The sequence below is a fragment of the Manacus vitellinus genome, unplaced genomic scaffold (genome assembly GCF_001715985.3).
Source record: "Manacus vitellinus isolate BGI_N305 unplaced genomic scaffold, ASM171598v3 scaffold_0_pilon, whole genome shotgun sequence".
In the NCBI taxonomy this organism is placed as follows: domain Eukaryota; kingdom Metazoa; phylum Chordata; class Aves; order Passeriformes; family Pipridae; genus Manacus; species Manacus vitellinus.
Window position 1 is genome coordinate 54214969 of NW_021938789.1, and position 19470 is coordinate 54234438.

At 36.8% G+C, this 19470-nt stretch overlaps 1 protein-coding gene across 1 annotated transcript in view; it reads left to right on the forward strand.

The window, feature by feature from the left end:
• The window catches only part of TTC29 (tetratricopeptide repeat domain 29), a 214455-nt gene that overhangs the window by 135995 nt on the left and 58990 nt on the right, over positions 1–19470 (forward strand). Inside the window, exons 8-9 of the mRNA XM_029959582.1 lie at positions 12155–12246; positions 17775–17898. Coding sequence (XP_029815442.1) covers positions 12155–12246; positions 17775–17898 — 216 coding nt within the window. The remainder of the gene's footprint in view (positions 1–12154; positions 12247–17774; positions 17899–19470) is intronic.

Here is a 19470-nt window from a genome sequence, read left to right on the forward strand (position 1 = left end):
CTTTTCAACAAAATACTAATAGTTCACATTATATAGATTTTATCTTAAGCATTATAGATTTTGTCAGGGAGAGTTCTCCATCTAGGCTAATTTTAAAGTAAAAGTTACTCTTGTTTTTTCTTCACACTCATTAGATAAGCTGGGTATTAAGTGAGATGCTTCTGTGTCATTAGAAATCTTGCAGAAGGTATTGTAATGCAATGCTTGATGTGGGAATGTATTTTTTTTAGACTGGCCTTTCAAGAATGCTTCAAAGTGTAGGGTATCATGGATTTTTTTTTCTTCCAATTAGAATTGCATCCCAAATCATTAGGAAAAATCCAATCCTCATTCTTCATCTAAGTGTTAGGTTTTTTTCTAAGTATTCCTTTATTTTGGATATTGAATCCCATGTGTCATATATAGTACATATTTAAACAATGGAGGCAGTGTTCATGAGTACCTGAGATTCATGCCAAACTAAATGTGGTAATTTATGACATAATGCTATCTGCATGAATTGTCAGAATTACGATATACAAGCCACAGGCACAAAATTATCAAGAAAATTTATGAACTTACAAAGGCATCTTCACATTCAAAATGACCCTATTAAAGTAATCAGAGGTGATTTATGGCCATAAACTTAATTTCTGAAAAATTCCGTGTCAAAACAACTGGAAATTTTGTCTCAACTCATGCAGCTAGAGAGAATGTAAGTGCAGCTGGAGTGCAGGTATTCTGAACTTAGTATGTACAGCATGTTTTATCTAATTGTATCTATTATATCCAGTTATATAGATTATGCCTGTATGTATATATGTATGGATTTGGTGAATCAAGGAGGAGCTTAGCAAGTAAAAGAACTCCAAAAGGTAGAGTGACTGTTATCCTCTTTTCTTCCAAACGTTGTGGAAGGTGGTTGAGAAGAATGAGCATCATTCCTGTGAGGTTTGCTTACTATTCTAGTGCTTTACTAGAAGGCTGAACTTCAAGATGTGTTTTTGTCAGTGTGTCTGTCTGGGTTTAGTTTTACTGTCTGGGTTTACTGTCACCGAGTTTAGGTTTAAGCTTTCATTACTGTTACCACAAAAAGAAACACTCAAATGGAGACTCACAATACACATTAAAAGATACTATTCAATGGAAATTATTTCAAACTTCTTTCTTTTAAATTAGCCAGATTGTCCTTTATTCATCTCGAAGTGATATTTAGCCATTAGTAAGGAAGTGTAACATTTTCAGCCTAGCAAATGGCATCATGTGCTTGAAAAAACATTTTGGCATACCAGTTTAAGAAAAGGTCTCATCCCTCCTAGAGGCTTCACTTTCATTGAAGTGATTTTTAAGTTGTTCTTAAGGCTGTGTTCATGCAGGAATTTAGTGTTTTTCATATCTGAGGAATGAAAAACCAGACAAAACTGAGTCACCTTTGAAGGTAGGTGCTTCTGATTGATGTTAATACTCACAGTGGATTATGTAAAGAGAAAGGTGTGAACCAATCCTGAAACTGGTTAAATTTCATGTTTCTGAAGGGTCCCACTGCTGCTGGACATTGGTGAAGATAGTACAAACAAAATTATGTGAGAAAGTTAGTATTGGGAGTGAACTTTGTCCTGACAAAATATACTGACTCAAATACTGAAGGAATTAAGAAACTAAAAATTATTTGTATTGAGAATCATAAAGAAGACCTGAAACTTCAGGAAAGAGGTGAATATCTGATCATTCAACTCATTTTTTTATGTTAATTTAGCACTTAATTCTTAAAGTAAAGGAAACATCTAACGTTTTTATTTGGATACGAAAGTTAACATTCTCTTAGTGAAGTAAGGATTTCTTCTGTTGGTTTAATTTAAATAATGTTTTTCCTATCTTAACCATTTTCTTGAAAACAACCAACCAGCCAAGCAAAAAAAAAAACCCCAAAAAAACAGGGAAAACGTTCTGAGTAGCCCTGAGATGCAGTAATGCTACTTTCCTTCCATACTTTTCTGTATACCACACAGATTTGCACCTTGGTGTTATGGTGTCCACTACATTTGCCTTGAAACATGGTATTGTTTTCCTTTTGAGTCTGTGGTTTAGATTGTATTTTGCTCGTTAATGGCATCAGAATAAATTCCCTTAGTAAACTGGATTTTTGTCAAGATAAATGTGCCACAAGAATATCTTAAATGCAGTACCGTTGCAGAATTACAGTAGTCAAGTTATAAAAAAATTATAGAGCAGGAGAAACAAAAAATATTAAATATATAATCAATCTATTACCTGATTAAAAAATCAGAATACCACATTTTCTTGTTTTCTCATAGAAACAATGAAAATAAATGCACTGGTAACTTGTTGATATTAACCTTACTCTTCAGGAGTCTCATGTTCCATAGGAATGGCTGCCAAACACCATAAATGGGTGGATTTCCATCTCATCCATGACAATTTTCAATTTACTCATTCATACATCCCAAAAGAGTAAGACAACTGCAGTGAATTGCAGGTCTGACTGCACAATCCATTAGATAAATCTATAGCACCTTTTCAGGATTTAGGATTATTTGGCCACTAGTGGTCTCAGGAATGTGCATACAAGTTGATGACAAAACATTTAAAACTTCAGTTTTGGGGGCTATGCCTGGAGGACATTGTTTTGTTTGTTTTTAGTTCCAAAACAGTACAAAAGTTGCTGGGGTTATGCATATTTCTAAGATTTATGCAGCCTCATTTAAAATACATATATTAAACATCCTGCATTTAGAAGTCATGCTATTTAACATATCAAATGTGGTTGCCCAAACTTCAAACTCTATTTTTTGGTAAGATTTTTGACTCAGGATATCTGCTACAAAATGACAAGTTTTATTATTGCCTTACACACACACACACAAGCACTTGACATGCACAGGTACTTTCCATATGACTTTGCAAAGAACTGGAGGGGACTGCAGTGTAGCACCAGGAAAAGTATATTTACATAATAATAGATATTCCAAGATCAAGATTACTTGTATGATTCTGAATCATTTCCATGAAACTCTTGCTAGCTCTTATGTTTGAACTCAAAAGAAGCAAATTGTAATTGTCCCTTACTGGGGGTTCGCTCAGCTCTAATTTGTTGAAACATTGAGGACAAAGGCATAAAAATTCCTTAGGGAATAAAAGGGAATAAAAATATCTTTGCATCTATTTTCACCAAGGCATGGAGCCTTTGCTCAGGTCCTACCTTTTTGATTAAGTTGCTGGGATGGAACAACCTGCATATTCTCTGCCAGGTATGGCCAGTGCAGATGGCTCTTCCTTATGTTTTCCCAGGCAAGGTAGGAGCCAGACTGTGAACACAGCTATACACTCTGATTTGTGGGAAAGAAGGTCACAATTAGTCCACTTACCCCAACTGAGGTCTCTAAAACTCCAATAACTGTCTTCTGTCAATTAAAAGATGTGATTTAGGCATTTTCTATGTACTCTATTGAAACTTTTTTTAGAGTGGCTAATAAAATATGCTTCATTATTTTCCTTTTTTTCCCCTCTTTTTTCTTTCCTTTTTAAATACGTGCCAATAGAGAAGTTTCTGCTCATTTCATTCTCACAGGCTAGAAATAAAAAAGACAAAGCTGTATGAACTTTAGACTATACTGGATTTCTAGCTTAGGTGTGCTAAACCTCAGCACCTAAATGCTGTTTATAATAGAGGGAAAGACATAGTTACAGCATGTCTAAGTTTGTAGCTTATGTTATCTGAGAGACAATGGTGTGCAAGATCTTGGGAGCTGTCAGTCCATTAGTGTATATCCATTAGGGAAACTGCTCATACTGTACCCAGGGCTGTAGGAAATGGCTGAAAAACTGTATGAGAAGTTTTCTAATTCCGTTAGATAATATACTTACGGAAATCAGACTCTTAATGTGTTTTGAGAAATGAAACATTTGTACCCACGCTGTACAAATTCAGGAAATTCGGTACTTAAATGCAAATGTATTCATAATCTGGGAGGTTTTGTTTTCCACTGTATAGTTAATTCTAATGAACAGGTTATAAAAAAATATTCTGTAAAGTAAGGCTTTTAAAATTGGATTGGTTTCTCAGATTGGCATAGTTCAAGCTACAGCAATTCACTTATTAAATATATGTTTAAATTTCAATTCAGTTATTCTCATTGACTTCGGGGGGACAACTCATATATTCCGGTGTAAGCAAATGCATAACAACCTTGCTTGATCAGGACCATTGATGGCTAGGTTGGAGAATAGGTCTTGATTCAGCCATTAGGTCTTAAGGAATTTAAAATTCATCCTTTGATAGATAAATAACCTGAGAAGTTAAAACACTGAAGCGTGCCAGTGTAAAACCTAGAGCTTCCTACCTCCTTGCTGGAAGCAATTTGTTTTGCTGTTTTGCTTTCAGCTTATGTATTATTTCAGAGCTGATCAAAAGAATTGGTAGCAAAGTGTGAAATAAATTGTACTTCTAAATAAATCGATTTCACATTCCTTGGTGCTTTAAATGATTTTAGTAATATTAATATTTAAAATATTTCTGTCTGAAATCTTTTTATGACTACACAATATAGCAGTAATGGCCACCATTTCATTCTGCTGTTTTTCATACTAGTATATTACACAGTAAACATTGTAAAAATACTATCTTTTAGCACTGAAATGGATGCAAGAGATTTCAAGTGTCTATTTGCATGTAAATGACTCAAGTTTTATTCAGTCAATAAGAACAGTCTATTAATCCTTTTACCACATTATGTGGGTTAAAACTTAAAGAATATAAGGTTTTCAGCTGAATGAGAACTTTTCCTTAACTTCCATATTGCTTGGCAGAAAACTGATGTTTTTTAATTGACTTAAATTGGTTTTATGCTTTCCCAGTTTATCTCTGCAGTTTTTACCATTGTGTCCTGCAAATTTTTAAAGTTTTTTTGTTTGCTTTTAGCTAGGAAAACTTCATGTAGTTAAAAATATCTGTTCAACACTGGACTAAAGATATTAATGAGGATGAAAAAGAATATTTATAGGTGCTTTGTCTAAGAAGTAATGGGCATTTAAGCATGCACATACATATAGTATGATATTAATGTCTTAGCAGGCTGCAGTGATCTGGCAGCCAGGTACATTCGTGTAGACACAACAATCTGATAAAAGCGGTCCAGACAGCTGGATCACAGTGCTGCTATACAAAAACATTTCTGAACGATTCATATTATTGCACTTACCCAAATTTCCAATCTTCTCCACCCCTTTCTCCTTGTTCCTTTCTCCGGCTCTGCCTTTGTCTCTTATGTACTTGCGGAATCTCATTTTTCCTTTACAAGTCACCTCCATCTGCTTATGTGTCAGAGTGGCCCTCGTGCCACACATCACATTGAGGAATTCTCAGGATGAAGGGCTGTATTCACATCACTACTTCTGTCTCAGCACTGTTTCATGCTTGTCACTGCTCAGCACTCAGCGCCACACTGCCTTGTTTTGTCAATAACCATTTATTTGTTGCTGGAATAGTAGCAACCATTACATCTGACCTCCCTGTTTCATCAATTATGAATAGATTATTGGATGTGAACATCTGCAAAAGCTTGCTGTTGAACTTACCTCCTGGCTGGGATTAGATAAAGTATTAAACTGTTGTTTATTGTCAGGCCAAAACTCTACTGGGAAGCCAGGGAATTCCAAGACTAGCAGACTCCCATCAGCAAGCACCAAAAATTGTTTAGTATTGCCACCGTTTCCCATAAGATCGTAGCCATTTATTATTTACACTTATTACTAGTTGTTATAACATACTTGATAAAAGCTCTTGGCAGGCACAGTGTTTCCAGCTATTGTCACATCTGTCAGGATGGAAAGGATACATAAACTGTTTTTTCCTCCTATATGACTGTTAAAGGGTAACAGATGAAGCTTCTTCACTCCAGACTGCTAAGCCATGCTTTATTTTGAAGAAATATGTCAACAGTGGCTGGTTTGGAAAACATTACATTCCCATCCTAAATAAAGATTACAACAACCTTTTCTAGGGCAATGTCTTTTGCAGTAAAGATTTCAAATTGTACAATAATAACAAACTATTTCATGTTTGCCTAGGTTTTTGCTCTCAAGGAGCTGGATGAATTTTTTTAAAAAATTTTATTTATTTTAATAAAACTCTTTATAAGGTATAGGAAATAAAGAAATTATGACTTCATTCCTTCAAAGTTGTTGGTGTAGAGAATCAGAATTATTACAATTATTAGTGGCACAGAAGGTCAGAATTAAGGACAGTAATACAGAAACTAATACAGAATAAATAAGAAGGATGGGAACACAAGTTAATGTTTATTCAATCATCTGTACATTTCATCTCTTTTAAGTTTCCTGTGCAGCAAAATGAAGCATACAGGGTGACCTCCTGACCTTGTGGAAGCCAACAGAAGTTTGAAATTACTCTGGGGAAAGGAACTTTTTCAATTAGTTACCTGTATTTACATATCATCCACTCAGAATCAAAGTAAAACGTACATACTCTGAATATTACGTGAAGAATACAAGTAAGACTTGATACAGGCAAAGAGCCCTAGGTCTTACTCTGATAGACTGTTAAGAAATGAGTGAAATGTTTGTCTTCCCTCCTTTAATCCCTCAAACAGATGCAGACACAAGTAACCTGAAGCATATATTGCTGTGCATTTATAGAGCATAAAGGTAAACACTGCACTTGATAGCCAAGTATATCAGGGGAGGGAGGAGTGTGGGCTGGATAGAGCAGTTACCCACAGGGAGAGTGGGAACCAGGCAGCACCTCAGCGATGGCCATGTCCTAGCAAGAGCCTGTGGAAAGTCTTGAACCAGGGTGTTCCACTTTGTTGTTTGACTTGGACAGACTTCTGGGTGGATTCTTCTATATCCCTCCCCTGTCCCTGACTCCCTTGCTCCAAGATGTGTGCTTATGCTATGCATTATCAAAATACCCACAATAAGGTCCCTGGAATAGAGTTCTGGAACAGACCAGTTTGGCTAATTCCAGAAAAAGTCCTTCTGTCTCTGCAGGAAGAATGTTTGTGCATTTCTGATTAATTTTTTTCTGTTTATTTATCAAAACCAAACAGTCCAGTGTAACTGGATGGGGCTCAGGGCAAGGAGTTAATATTCACAGCATTTGAGTTGGTGAATTTCAGTTGTGGGAAAAGAGGGAGAACTAAAAGTTCTCACAAATCAGAGGCTGGTCCCTCTTTCCCCAGTGGGGCACCCAGTCTCTGTATTCCTTAACTGCATGGTTCCAGACAGAATGCTGTATTGCTTCTACCCTAGATGCTCACTATACCTGAGTACATTTAGCATTTAACAAGGTGTGGCCTGCCATTCAGATGGTATTGGTGCAGGATTTTCCTGGGATCAGTGAGCTCTGCTCATTTTGATCAATGCATTACATGAAACAATACAATTTTCTTATTGCTGTCCAACCTCTCCCACACTGTTCTGGCCAAAATAAGAATGCATCTGGGTTTCTGTTGTGAAACTTTTCTTACTCAGCATGGCCACAGGCATGTAACCACTCACATTATGGTTATAAACACTGAAATTTTTAGTAATTTCTAAATATGCATTTCTTATGGAGCTACTGGGCAGAGTTCACTGAACTGCAGAATGCCTATGCATACAGTTCTGTTGTCTTTTATTGTCACTGGGCTGCATCAAAGTGTCTTTTAGAGACCATCAGAACTATTTGTTTTTTTTCTTAAAGTATTTAAGAAATACTAAGTGGTATGAGGCCAGTAGTCTCACTTCATTGCATTATCTGTCTTGCAACACCTATTGTTGGCTTCAGAAAAATACTGTCAGATGCTGCGAGCCAGGCTGGGCCTTGGCCTGTGTCTGCAGTGCCTGTCAGAAATCATTAGCTGGTGATCTCTTTGACTAATGTTCCTGCTGATTGTCTGATTCATGTTCAAGATCTGTAAATGAGGCAGAAGCATCTTTACTGCTCACCAGCTGTGAAATGGCTCAACACAGCTAGATTTTCAGAAATCAAAATAAAGGTGTTTCCAATAAAGTTTGACAACAATATCAAGTGGAAAGCTGAGAGCAAATCTATGGGTTTGTGTTTTTTAAGGTTACAGTATTATAAATCGATATTATCTCATTGTGCTTTTGGCAGAGTAATATATTTTTCCAAAACAGTAGTAGCAGCATTAATCTTGAGTTGGATAGACATTCTGTATTCAACATAAATTCATACTTTCGATTTTAGTGTTTTGCCCATTATCCCCAGATGTATGAATGTTTAGCACAACCTCTGTCCTTTTATCTGAGTCCTCAGTGTATACTAATGAGGTGTGTGCATATGTTTTTATGTACATATAAAAAAAGCACAGGTGTGACAACAATAAAAAATAAAGGGTGGGATTTTGGGGTTGGGGGGGCCCTGGGGGAGGACCTGATGTATCTGTTTTACATTAATGGAATAACCCCAGGAGAGTCACGTGGCATAATGCTGAGATGACTGAGAAGTAAATCTGGGCCAGAGATCTGACTAATATTTTTCTTGGCAGAGGAGGTAAATATGAAATTCACCACTAGCTAGAGAATTAGTGCAAGAGCTATACCATAAATAGGCTCTAGTTTGAGGATTTAAGCAGAGCTCATTATTTTATTTTTACACTGTAACTAATTGTAGACACAACAGTCTTACAAAAACCCAGGAAGAGAGTTGATTCTATGAATGGATGCTCCCACAGTAGCTCTCCTCCTCCCAGGTGCACGTGCCTCCACCTTTTAGTGCTAAGCAAGAAAACCAGGGAAATTGTACAGTGCATTCTAATTTTTTTTTTAAATTTCTATTTTTGAGCCATAAAGGCAACTTTTTCCTTTTTTTATTTTTTCTCTTTTTTTTTCCCTACATACACCAAAGTGACAGTGGATGGCACGTGGGAGGCAGTTGACTATTACACAGAAGACAAAGCTGAAGTCTTCACCCTGCCACCTTCCCACCTCCTGCATGGATGAGAAAAAGGGATCAGAACTCACTGCTCATTTTTGTATTAGACTTTGATTTTCATGTTATTTGGGTTTTGTAAACTAGTATTTCCACTGCAGACCCTCAGAAGTCAAAAGTTTGAGATAATCAGTGTGATTGGTCACACAGAGCCAAAAACTAATCCGTGACCACAATCAGTGCAGTTTTTATATAGGGGTAGAAAGAACTGTACATTATTCTAACCTGTTCAACTTCCTATACAATAGTTTTTTCCCACTAGTTGCTAGAGTTCTGTTTCAAACTCTCTTTGAAACAGAAATTTTATAATAATGTTATGTGTATGATCAGGATAAATACATTCCAATAGCTTCCTTCCTCAGAACTCTTTGTACATAGTTAATTCTGAAAAAAAACAACAAACCATAACAAAATATAAAGAAAAGAAAGACCTTATGACCCTTCAGTAACTCTAAATCTCTGAAAACTTTGTCTAACTTTTGAGAAGGAAATACAGCTAAATTTGTGCAATACCCAAGCTCACTGTTTTTAGTGTACATTACAGTGTAGATTCTTATGTATTAACATGTTCCACCTCTTCCTTGGATGTCACCATCCTCTGTACAGATTGGCCAAAAAATATATATATAAAATACCCTTTTCTGTCTCTGCTTCTATCTAAAGGTAGGAAAACTTTCATTGGGAAACTATAAATTCCATTAGATCCAAATTATATCAACTGTGTTAGATGGACTGGTTGTTTGGGTCCCATAAAAATAAACAGGGAAATTTTCTTGTCCATTTGTTGTTTTCAGGCAGTTTACAGATTCTGGCAGCTTCTCTCTCAATTCTACTTGATTTGCCAGAATGCAAGCTCTATAGTTTTTCATTTTAAATGAAAATGAAAAGTGTGCTTTATTTGCAAGAGACTTTGGGTGAAATCCTCTAATGCTTATGTGTTAACTCAGCATTTTATCCTGCTCTCTATCTTTTTCTTTTTTCTTTGTATCCTGAATATTGAAGGTCAGGTATGCACCATAGGTGAGGAATCCCTCTTTACTTCCTACACATAAATGGATACTGGGCAGTTGTAGCATACAGGGGCACTACACAGCTCCTTTCCATCAAGCATGTGTCCCTTTCTGTGTCCCTGCATATTTTCTGAAGCTGGAGGAGTCATTTGAAATACAGACACAAAGAGTACACTTTCTAGTGTAATTTATCAAGTTTTCCTCCCTTTTATGTAAATGTTTTACGTATTATTATTTCATCATTGTTTAGAATGAAATATCTGATTTGTGTACAGTAGCAGTAACCTGGGACCAAAATGAGCACTTCTCATCAATATGAATGAGAGGTTTTATTTATTTACTTCTTTCTTGCAGCTGTTGCAGAGATGCAGTAAACCAACTTTTTACTTCAGCTACTCTGAGTATGGTTTTTCCTTGGTTTTATCTGTACTTTTTAGGCTTTGTGATATCTTTGATAGAAACAAAATGTACAGTAGCTGAAGTCTTAGGTGCCTAAGTAACCTTTCTGTGCTAGATAGCAATGACTAGTGGACCTGTGTCCTAGTTAATATTGTAGAGGCCAGTTTAAACTAGTTATGATTTCAGTCCAGTAAGTAGCATTTTTGAGACCTCCTGACACTCTTATGGCAGGTTTTCTAATATGAGCACAATTATTACAACAAATGTTGTAGGTCCCCTGAGTCAAATGCAATACTAAGAACTGATTTTTTGGACACTTGTGTCCATTTTTGTTACCATCCTGGGTTACTAGAAGGATACACTGTGGGCCCTGACAACGTTAAGTGTGCATTCAGTTTAGGGTGAGTTCTGAGCTGATGTGACAACTTCCTAACTGAGGTGCCTTTTGCACTCTTTTTGTCATGTCTGATGCATTGATAACTCAATTGGCAATGACCTTCAAGTATAGCATGCAATGCTGATGTACATGAGAACACAACTGATAAGAAAGTACTTGAAGGATGATAAGTAGGACAGTGCACATTAATAAGTGCTACTTTTTGTCCACATAGGGCTTATACAGCTAAAAAATAAGAGCCATGTCCAGGGATACTCCTGCACGTAGTAAAACTCTTTCAAGAACTAGAAAGTCTGAGTAGTGGGAAATAATGATGGAAATAGTGACATCTCTAGCATTAGCACACACAGGTTGTCTTCTTTTGAACCATGCACTTTGCCAAGGACAAGGGATGCCATCTTAATAGAAAATGCCCTATCTTTTACCTCAGTATAAATAGGCATCTTGGGGCATGCAGGGTACTGTCATATCTCCCTGAGCATCTCCCATCCCCCTTCAGAGTTGGTAAATGACATTCACTACTCCTTTCTTGGAAATGTGCAAAAAGGATTTCCATAGAGAGTCTTTGGAGATTTCCTGTTTTCTCATGTGTGTAATAGATTGGGTCAAGCAACAAAGAGGAGGGGGAAAGAATAAGATTTAATTTTATATGCACTCTCCCATCATCACCATTGAAAAAAAAAATGGATGAGAAAAGAAATTCTGCAATACAGGTGATGTCAGTGTTAAATTGAATTAAGATCATATGTTTTTGTGCAGCAGCTGTAAGCCTTCAGTTATGGGAAGGTTCATAATAATAGAGTACATTCCAAACTAATGTTAGCCAACTGCTTGTGTGTGAATAATTACTCAGAAAAATAACAGTGTTATCTACAGTACTTTAGGGCAACATAGATTAAATGTATAACCTCTTAACTCCATTTTTGGGCATCTGAATTGTACTAAAATAATTTGTGGCAGATTAAAGAAAGAAAATACTAAGTTGTATTTCAGCATATCGTTCTAAAACACTGTGAATGCAAAGGATACCATTCCTAAAATATTATCAGAAACTCATAAAAGCACAGGCTCTTAAATTAGTTTAAATTATGGATAGTGAAATTTATATTGCAAAACAGGTAGTACCTCTTTGGTTTTTGCAAATTGCCAAAATACGGAGATTTAAATGGAATGCAAGTTGCATTTTTCTGATTTGTAATTATTGAGTGGTTTCAAACAACTATAAGTAATGCTCAAAACCTCTAGTCCCGTTATGGCTATTTAGAGAACAGTTGTAGAAGGGGAAAAGCTTTAATTTAGTGTTCCATATGGACAGAGAGATTGGGGGGACAGGGAAGAAAAAAAGTGGAAATTCTTATCATGGTATTTACTGGGTCTCATTTTCTTGTTTCACAGATTTTGAACACCTCTTTAGCAATATTCACAGCACTTCGTGATTCTGCTGGCCTGGGCAGAGCATATGCAGCTGCAGCCAAGATCCTGGCAAGGTAGGTTAGCATATCCTTGTCTGACTGTCAGTGCAGACTCATTCAGCTGTGAAAGACTTAAATTGTTAGAGGTCTGTCGCTTCCCATTACTGACTGCTTAAATTTTAAGCAGTGCCCTTCTTGCAGTAAGTGACCATTTAATCCAAAGTTATTTTAAACTGGTACACATTTTTTGAAGTGTGTGGTCCTAGCTTTTCTTTACCTGTAAACTATAACATGTCCTTTTTATTCCACATTTTGGGGGCTTTTGAAGTTGTTGGGGTTTTTTTTCCCCCCCACAAGTTTAGGAGAGACTTTACTGAAAATAGAAATGCAAGCCTATTTTCCAGGTTTAAAAAGACAGGAAGAGTTGAAGAATGTATCCAGCTTCAGTAGGTGTCTCAGTGTAATATGTTCTGAACTGTAAGTTTCTTCTATGAAGACATTTCTGGTTTGTGCATGTGTAACTACATTTGTTGCAAATACGATGCTTGTGTTCAGTATTTTTGTTTCAGCATCTGGCATTAAAATCTTCTTCCAGGTGAATTAGTTTGAAACTACTTCAACTTCTGACACAAATGATTTTGACATCAAGTAGTCTAATGCAATTATCATATGAATCAGGGAAAAAAGAGACTAAAAAGGAAGGTTGCAGCTATTTCTTGATTCATCCTATGTTTGGGGACTTCAGTGCACATGATGCATGATAGAGGTTGGCAAATTGTTTATGGAGAAGGACTTGTCACCAGGTTTGTTTCAGTGTGCAGAGCAAATTCTCCTCTTTGAGTTGGACCCCTTGTCTCTTGGCCTTTCAGAGCATAAAGGGACCAGCCACAGCCACAGTTGTTTTCAGCTCTCTGATACATAATTTGTGGCTACCCGTATTCTGAGCATCCTAAATAAGGATATGGGATAAGATACTCAAAGAGACACAGAACAGACTAAGAATACCAGGTCAAAACTAGTTTTCAACACCATCTTAAGCCTAACCAAGAAAGATTTGGTTGCTAGAAAACCAGCTGTTACAAAGAGTGGCTTTGCAATGAGTACAGCATTGTCTGAGCTCTCAGAAGCATTCATGGGCTCCTTGTATTCAGGGAAAGCATCAGTCTGGGTAGAGGGTGGGTTGAGATAGTCAAGAGAACACTCCTAGTAAACCATGTATATTAATTTCCTCCCTATGTGATTTAGGCATTCTGGAATGAGGGCATATACATTTATTTACTCAGAACTTACAGATTTGGTGATCCTTCTGAAGTCAGTTTGCTAAATCCTTCATCCAATAGACCATGCCAATCCAAATCCTTACCTTAAAAAGGAATGGCTAGTGATTTTTCTGCTGCATCAAATCTGTACTCCACACTTTCTGGCAACATTCTTTAGCTACCCAGGAATGGACAGTCTCACTGCTTTCCAGTTTGTAATTTGAAAAAGAGGGAAAACAGTAGGTAAGGTGCAATAAGAGGGAGTACTAGGAGCAGTAAGACTCCTCAGTTTAGTATTTAAGGCATTCTCCTAGAAGAGGAACGTTCTGATTGATTCAAGTGAAGGAGGAACTCAATTTCATGTATAGGATCAGGGATTTAACTGCTAATCTATTGCACAGGTGAAGACCCAAACATAAACCCTTTCTCTGAAAAATGGCAGTCATATTTTTAAAAAACACATCTGGTAGTTGTGCCACGAGAACATTTACCAAATCAAACACCTTACATATGTCCTTGCTTTGAAGAGCTTGAGGTATATGATAGGCATTAACTGCTCAACCCTGTAAAATGCCATGATGATTCTCAGCAACTTTCAGTTATTTGAGAAACTTGTATGTAGAAGAGCCTGGGCAGCTTTGAATCATAGAATGATAGAAAGATAGGGTCATAAAATAGTTTGGGTTGGAAGGAATCTTCAAAGGTCATCTAGTCCAGCCCCCCTGCAATAAGTAGGGACATCTTCAACTAGAACAGGTTGCTCGACGCCCCATCCTACCTGGCCTTGAATGTTTCCAGGAATGGGGCACCTACCACCTCTCTGGGCAACCTCTTGCCATGTTTTACCACTCTCATTGTAAAATATTTCTCCCTTATATCTAATCTAAATCAAACCTCCTTCAAACCATTACCCCTTGTCCTATTGCAAGAGGCCCTGCTAAACAATTTGCCCCTGTCTTTATTATAAGCTCACTTTAGATACCGTAAGGTCTCCACAGAGACTTCTCCGGACTGAACAACCCCAACCCTCTCATCCTGTCCTCATAGGAGAGATGCTCCAGTCCTCTGATCATCTTTGTGGCTTCCTCTGCACCCAACAGGTCCATATCTGTCCTGTGCTGAGAACTCCAGAGCTGGACATAGTACATGTTGGATAAATGCATTGATTTATTCTGTCACTGCGGTTGACTGAATCTCCATATTCAGCTTGTTCACTTTTTCTTTACTTGTATTTGTACCTGATCTAGGCTAGACCTGTGCAACTAATTTTAAATTTTATGGATAATGTCTTTACAAAGAAAAGGGCTGTTTCACAAAAATAATGTGTTATAGTCATAACGTCTATGAGAATTTGCTCTGATTTCCTTGTGACAGGTTGGAGAAAGTGACTGAGCCCTCCTGAATAGCTCAGAATCTGTCTGTGGCTTTGGAATATTTTGTGAAATCTTTGCTACAGATGTTTCCAGAGACCACAGGAAACTGAAATTCTCTATCATGTGCATTTAGGCATGTCATTTTCCAGGGAAAAAAATCTGACATAATAGCATCATGTTCTTGACTTATTCTGCCAGTGTCCACCATGGTAATGACTTCTTGTGGACATATGATTTATACATCCAATTCCATCACATGAGCAATCCTATAAAAGGTGCATATTTTCATAAAAGTCTAATAGGGGTAAAAATCTCATAGGGCATTTTAGCATGAAACTGGAAAATGAGTTGCTGTAGATGTGTAATCTCTTCTGCTGAAGTCATCATAACTGTTCTGTGGGATCATGAATGACTATATCTTTAGGAAATTACATTTTATGCATTTAGGAAGGTGATGTCTAAGGAGATAGAAAGTATACGGCTGTATAAAATAACATGTAGATTTTCGAAGGAACTATAAAGTATTAGCCCTTTGAGTAGGAAAGACCTGTTTATCATGTTATCAGATCCTGTGCAGGATAAAGTGTTTCAGTAATCCTTCTTGCATGCTTTAAATATCTCAAGATGCAGTGCTCTTGGAAGTACTTCCTTTAAAAAATTGTCAAACTGTACCAACCAATTGCTGGCTGGCATAAGTGAAGTTCTAACAGTGAGAAATACCTTTCTGATATGTATCAAATTGGTTTCTCTTTTCCTGAAAGAGGTTATATGCCCTAGCAATTTTCATATTTTCTATATGTGGAGCATAGGTTTTTATGTGAAATATAAAAAAATGGCCAAAAATACATCAAAACATTTCTATTAATTCATGAAATTAAGAAAACCTTTTTACATTTTCTCCTGTCACTGATTCCATTTGCTTTATTACTTTCAGCCTCTAGCCCACAAACTTGGTGGCACAATCAACAAACCCCTTAGTGGCTGTTTCATCTCTGCTCTATTTGATTTCTCCACTCTGAGTAAATGATTAAGTTTTCATGCATTGGTTCAACCAAAATCTATGTTCACTCAACCACATCCTTTATTGATTACTTCTACTGCAAACAGTAGGCCAAGTGTGATATACATAATTGGACAGTTGTCAGGGGATGTGGGTGTTAACAGTCCTGTTTTCCCAATTGGAAACTGGAATCACCTTGATACACAAATATTCTGCACTGTTTCATTCTCATTCCTTGGACCAAGGAGTCCTTTTCCTCAGAATATATGTTTTTAACTCTCAAAGGTCTGGTTGAATGGATTTAATGATTATACCATATAATATGCTCTTCAAGTTGCACCTGTGCACTGCATATAGAAAACTAGAAAAACTGGAATTAATATTTGTCTAACACTTTAACCTTGTCCTTTAACTTATATAAATCATATTCTGTATTTCTGCAGGGAAACATTTGATTTTCTCTTCTTAGGAAAAAAAAAGATTAAAAAATATATGTTTCTAATTCTAAAATTTAGAAGCCTTTTGACATTTGGCAAATGTTTACAGTCCGGGGTTTTTTTGTATTCTCATGGTATTAAAATACTTAAATTAGGAAAATTTAGTAAATCCAAGTCTGCTTATTGACAACTAGGCTTTACAATAGCATTTACTCATTTACTTGAACATTTCAAGAATGTTACTTTGCAATGTTTTAGCATCCTTTTGTAGCAGTCTCACCCATCTCAGTCACATACAGATAGTCACTGCAATATTGTAAATTTGCAGCTAAGCTTTGCTGTATTTCCTGTTTCATGGCAGGCTCTACCCTTTATAATTACTCTGATAGCATAAAACAGGGAATTGCAGACTTCTGCCAGACTTTGAAAGCACATCTTCCTAATATAGTTTATAATAAAAACTGTAATGTAAGTAAATGCCAGGCAGTCATTTGCTGCAGGAATATAACTTGAAAGTGGTTTAAAATGGTGAGAAAATAAATCACAACTCTTCATCACTTACAGAAACTTCTGTTTCTGTGCATTTCTTAATTAAGACTGGATTTTCTGTCTTGCTTGGTGCCTTGACATTTAGCATGCTACGCTCCTACATTAGTGACTCAAGTTCATGGCTAATATTGAGGTCAGCTGGAGTAACACTTCAGCCTTAAAGGGAAAAGAGCACAGTGCCTTACTCACAAGCAACCACAGATGTCCATCTTGCAATCACACTGCCGAGGTCTTATATTGTTAATATGAGTGGCTTTATTAAAAAAAGGGAAATCTGCAAGTGTTATTGTCAAAGTACATTAGCCAATTTTCAGCTTAGATTCAGCTGTGACCTCAGGTTGCTCTAATCTCACTGGGATTTGGGGGTGGCACCTGCAATCCATACTTTATAGGTTTGCCTGTGTGACCCTGGCAACCTTTGATGCACCCAGCCAAAGTGCAGTATTACACTCAGGGAAAGGCTGTCACCCCCAGAACTGAGAGACAGCGCTGTTATGGGGCTGCTGCTGCACCACCAGGGTTCTAGAGCATGAAATGGCAGCTCTAAATGACAGCAGCACAAAAAGTCTTACTGAAAAAACAGCCTTCTTACCTCCTTACCTTGTTTTGTCAGGATGTGAGGTCCACCTGTGTTGAAAACGTTATCATCTTCTCAGTAGAAAAAAAATTAAAATAATAAAAAATTCAAAATCCCTGTTAAATCATCACCTGCACTTTCATTCTTGGATTTAAAATATGGCCCAATATTCTGAAGAAAAATGTTGTTATATTTTGTTGAAAGGATTCAGTTCTGCCCTCAGACGTTCTGTGTGGACTAATCTCATTGGGCTCAGCACAGGTAGTGCTAGAGGCCATTTGGAAATAAAATTAAGTCATGGATGAGTCATCACAAAGTCAAGTTACCTCAGAACAAAGGGACAGGTCTTCAGCATCTGGAGAAGCCATCTGAGTAAATATTTAATTTTGTCCCTGTCCTTTTCTTCAGTCAGGGGAAGTCAGCTGAAGCTTTGAAGTACTTGGGAGAGTTTATGAAGAATGCTGAGAAATCTCATCTAAGCCAAAGCATGGTGGATGCAAATGTATTACTTGGGAAAGTTCACAATGAAAGAGTAAGTACTGGTTGCATAATGATCTCAAGCAATTTGGTTTACTTCATGGTAAAAAACTGATTTTGCTTGTCAGATGACCCAGGAGGATTTGATCGAGGTACTGTTACAAGAGTTACCAGATGAGAAGGCACTGTTTGACTAAATAAAATATGCCTTAATTTTTTTGGAAAAGGTGGGAATTTCACACCATATTTAACACTTAGGGTATTGTTTTTAGAATAGATGAATAAAACCTCCAAATTCAGATCATGGTAAACCTCCAGTGTTGTGAAAAATCTGTATCCAAATTACCATTGAGGCCATACGTGCCCATAAAGAGTCATCAGTTAGTGCAAATGAAATTTTATTGCAATATACATTAATGTATGATGCATTGCATACTAATAAGCCGTTTTTAATCTTAGCTTGATTTCTTGCCTACATTCTCTCAGCCAAATTTATGAAATGGGTACTAGCAGCAAGTAGTTTGTCAAAGGTCTGTGCTAGTAGTGGAAGACCTTTCTCTTCTGTATTACCTCCATGCATCTTTGATTTGGCCTGTTTGAATCAATAGGTGGGCAGTGGTGGAAAATATTAAGCTGGAGGTAACTAAGACACTCCCTTTTTCATAGTGTCTAAATTCTTTTTTGAAGTGCTTCTTTCAGAGCCATGTGCCAGTCTCAGAACAGTTCTGTTGGCTGCCTGTCTGGGTAGCATTTTCCATGCTTGCTGCATTCCTTACCGTGTCTAGGGATGCAGTGCTTGCACTGCAGTAGTTCTTGGGTTTTGAAATCACAAGGGTTAAAAACATTACTGCAGAAGTGAAAGATTCATGCTGAGCCCTTTAACACCTATTTTAGAGCTGAAATGCTGCACGAAAATATTTAAATACGGTAAGTAATAAGAATTTGTTCTGCAGACTGGACAATGTGGAAATTAGGAAACACTTTCACTTTGAATAAAATAAAAATAGAAATACCCTTTCAAAATCACCCTTTCTAACCTCTGTTGTCTATATTTTGGTCATAATTTCTATGTGTAATATATTAAACAGACTACTTCCCCTTTTGACTTATACTACCCCCAAATGCTTTTTTTTTCCGGATTCCTCTTACAGAGAACTTCCATCTTTCTCCCCATGCATGCTAATATTTTGTTTGACCTTACCAGATATTAGAGCAGTTTTGAATTTAGGAGAAGCCACTGCAGAACCGGGCATATTATTTCAAGGCGACTTTCCTGAGCCTTAGTAAACTAGAACCCACCAAAAGTTTTAAATAGTTCAGGCAGTATGAAATACCTCTCATTTTCTAAAGAATTCATGTCATTTGCTATCACATAACCACTCAGATAGTATTATTAGGTCCCTTTGAAATTCCTCAAAGCTTTGAAAAAAACCTCCTTTCTTACCCTTTCTGACAAACTTGAAAAAATTGTCATCTGATTTTCTCTATAATAATTAAACATTAGACAAAACCAACACTAGAGCATGAAGCTACTATCCACTGTCATACCACTGTGTAATACCAATGTAAAATGTACTACTTTTCAAGGCTGGATTATACTACCTAGTTTTAGTGAGAGATGTTACTT